Source organism: Drosophila navojoa, chromosome X (assembly GCF_054131105.1).
Source record: "Drosophila navojoa isolate 15081-1374.11 chromosome X, UAZ_NAV_1.0, whole genome shotgun sequence".
NCBI lineage: Eukaryota > Metazoa > Arthropoda > Insecta > Diptera > Drosophilidae > Drosophila > Drosophila navojoa.
The window spans coordinates 5,448,101-5,451,768 of record NC_142895.1 but is presented as its reverse complement, the minus strand read 5'-3'; the positions used below and the strand labels follow the sequence as shown (position 1 = coordinate 5,451,768).

Genomic DNA, 3,668 nt, shown 5'->3' with positions numbered 1-3,668 from the left:
GTTTTAGCAATGCCCGAAAATTTGCTTCAGATAAAGCTGCATAAAGTTTCGTAGGCGCGCATAATGATCCTCTCTTTCTCTCTCTCGCTCTGTTCCTCTCTCGAAACCACTCAAATGATCCTCAATCAGAAAATGAAAAGATAAAACGCGCTCAAATCGTAGCCCTGAGTGCAATTGTTGCTTATTGCCCGAGTGGGAACAGTTCGAGTGCCTTATCAACGACTCAGGCCAAAGCAGGAGCGAGCAGGCAGCCAGGCAGATGATCGACAGAGAGCAAGCGAGAGAGAGAGAGAGAGAGTGAGAGTTGAGTTTGGGAGAGCTCAATGCGCAGCGCTGTTGCTCTTGCTCTCTGCTGCGTCTACCTGTGGCTCAACGACGCCGACTCAATCGCCAGGTGGTTGCAGTCGCTGCACAGGTAAGCGACCGAGAGAGCAAACGAATGCGAACGCGAACGCGAACGCGAACGCGAGCGCGAGCGCATGAGCGACGCTTGAGTGAATACGCGGTGCGCCGTTTGCTTAATGCGAAAGGTACAAAACATGAAGGTTTAGGACGAAGGGACTCATTCTTGTGCAAGGTGTCAAACGATCAACTTGAGCTACGCTGAGCAAACAAAAATAACAACAAATTTTACGTTGCCAACGAAAGAATTGCACTAAGGACAAAAACAGTTTAAGAAACATATAATAAAACAGCAGAATATTTATTTTTTTTAAACGTGTGTGTGTGTGTGTTCGAGAGAGAGAGTGAGAGAAAGAGAGAGCGCAATGTCAAGTGTGGTATTCAATGCAAGCGCCGTCGGCAAAAACGCCGCCGAACTATTCCCCACAACGATCGGAGGCGCAACAAAAATGTTTCGCTATCAGCACATAATGCCCGCACCGGAGCTGAAGACGAGCAACGGCGGCGGTGGTGGTGGTGGTGGCGCTGCGCTGATCAAGACACGCAAATACACGCCGCGTGGCATGGCACTGGCGAACGCCTCATCCAGCAATAGCAGCAACAGCTCCTCCTCATCCTCCAGCTGCTCGTCGCCCTACAATGTCGATCAGTCGCAGTCGGTGCAGCGTCGCAATGCCCGGGAACGGAATCGCGTCAAGCAGGTGAACAACAGCTTCGCCCGCCTGCGTCAGCACATACCGCAGTCGATAATCGCGGATCTGACCAAGGGCGGCGGTCGGGGACCGCACAAGAAAATCTCCAAGGTGGACACACTGCGCATCGCTGTCGAGTATATACGCCGGCTGCAGGATCTTGTCGACGATCTGAACGGTGGACCGAGCACGAACAGCAGCTGCACACCCACGGCAGCCCAGTTCAATTTGTGCCTGGACGAGACCAGCAGCCAGAGCTCCAATTCGAGCAGCAGCTCCACGGCCAGCTCCAGCGCCAGCCAGCAGCTCGCCCAGCAGCTCTACTACAGCAGTGCCCTGTTGACGCAAGCCACGCCCACAGCGCTGCAACAGCAACAGCAACTGCAGCGCCAGCAGTATCCCAATCATCCGCTAACGCCCATCACACTGAACGCCAACAATGCACAGACAGCAATTGCAGCGACAACAGCAACGACGACAACGTCAACGTCATCGATGATGAGCTCGTCGACGGCCACAACAAATATCGCCGGTGGCTGCCATTCGCCCACATCCTCGTTCAACTCGAGCATGTCCTTCGACTCGGGCACCTACGAGGCGCAGCCGCAGCAATTGTCGCCACCAGTGGCCGCCATGGATGCCCAGCTGCAGCTCAAGTTCGAGCCGTACGAGCACTTTCAGCTCGACGAGGAGGACTGCACGCCCGACGACGAGGAAATTCTCGACTATATATCGCTCTGGCAGGAGCAGTAGAAAAAAAAACTGCAAAAAAAAAAAAACAAACACATAAATTTCAAAACTTCAATTAATTCCTGCTGTTTTGCTATCTAGTCAAATATTTTGAGTTGAACCAAGTGCCTCAAATTGTAAATAGACTCAGTTCTTAGACCTAAGCCACAACAATTTTTTTTTTCGTCTTCAGTTAAGTTTATATTAAAAAATATATTATTTTAAAAAATATTAAACAATTTATGCGTATAAAATTATCTTAAATATTTTTTTTTTTCTTAGCTTAAGCACAATTTTTTTTTTTTTAGTTTAAGTTGAAAATATTTTAAGCAACGCGAGACCAGTTCATAAAATATAAGATACAATTTTTTTCTATTATTACTAATTATTAAATGTTAATTAGTTGTTGTAAATGAAATAAAAATAACAAATTCGTAAGCATAAAGGAAAACCTTTTTATTTTTAATCCATATATATAGGCACCATTCCAGACCTGCTCTATGGCTAACCGAAGCGAAGCTCTTAACCCTTTTCAGCTCGACACGCGCCTCATTATCAGCAGGAAAACATCATCAGGTAGCCAGGGATTAGGCCAAAGTAAAAGTAAAAGCCCCTAAAATGTGGCGCGTGGTTGAAAACGAAAAATACAAATTCAAATTAAACGTATAAAAAAAACTCAGACACTCTCTGCGAGGGGGAGAAAAAGCGCAGGTAGTATATCTTCCAGGTTCAGAGGCCATAAGAGCTGATAAGTAAAAAAAAAAATAAAAATAAATGACGCCCTTGACGCGTGCTCTTGAAACACTTGAGCGAGACGGCGTCTAAGACAGAGTTAGATATATGTATGTATATATAGAGCATGAGAGTTAGGGAGAGCGAGAGAGGGAGTGGGAGAAAGACAGTACGGAGAACTCTTATCGCCAGCAAATTCAAATAAATTCCACACAGATATGCTATTTCGATTGAAATTCGAGCATTTCGCAAAGCGGAAATAGGCGGCAGCCACTTCAAAGACTATATCATAACCATAATCAGATAAAATCAGTCAAAATATATGTACACACATACATATGTATGTAGTAGTGAAAAAAGGCAAACATTTTGAACATTTTCTGTATTTCAATCGAAATGATTTTGACTCAATGCTATTTCATATGCAAATTGAACTTTAGAAATACTTTGGGATATATACCCTAGCTATGGAGTTTGCCGAAATATATGTAACAGGCAGCAGGAAACGTGATAGAACTACAAAGAATACATCTATGAATCTATAAATATAATAGAAATCTATATATAATCTAAATATAGAAATGTGGTAATATCCTAGGGTCTATGATAATTGCTTTTATAAATCTTTGTATATAATATATATATATATATATATATATGTATATGTAGTTATATTTTTATATGTACGTATTCCTGATTAGTATCAACAGGAACTTTTCGGTGTTATACTCCTTCAAAATGTGGAATTTCTGAAGTCTTCATCTATCCGTCTGTCGCATAAAATATAAAGTCCATTAATCTCAATACGTGCAGCAAGAGAATTACCAACGTCAAATCCAGTCAACTGCATCAACTTTATGCGAAAAATATATATAATGCACTTCTTCAACTGAACAGGAGGCTAAGTCCTACTCGTAGATCAGTTCAGAAATAAGTCTCAAATGATATCAGTATATATTATCATAATAGAACTCAATTTCAACTTTTAGATTATCTCGAATGAAATGTAAATCTCATAGAATTAACATCCATGGTTTGAACTTGAAATATATTCGAGATCACTCTTGATTTTTGTTCCACTTTTCCAACTCTGCAAAGCGCATCCACTCTAGC

At 42.9% G+C, this 3,668-nt stretch overlaps 1 protein-coding gene across 1 annotated transcript; it reads left to right on the top strand.

Annotated features, from left to right (window-relative positions):
• Positions 1-347: 347 nt before the first annotated feature.
• Positions 348-2,080, top strand: sc (achaete-scute family bHLH transcription factor scute). The gene has a single exon (XM_018107847.3). The coding sequence runs from the start codon at positions 768-770 to the stop codon at positions 1,845-1,847; it is 1,080 nt and encodes a 359-aa protein (XP_017963336.1). The 5' UTR covers positions 348-767; the 3' UTR covers positions 1,848-2,080.
• Positions 2,081-3,668: the final 1,588 nt, after the last annotated feature.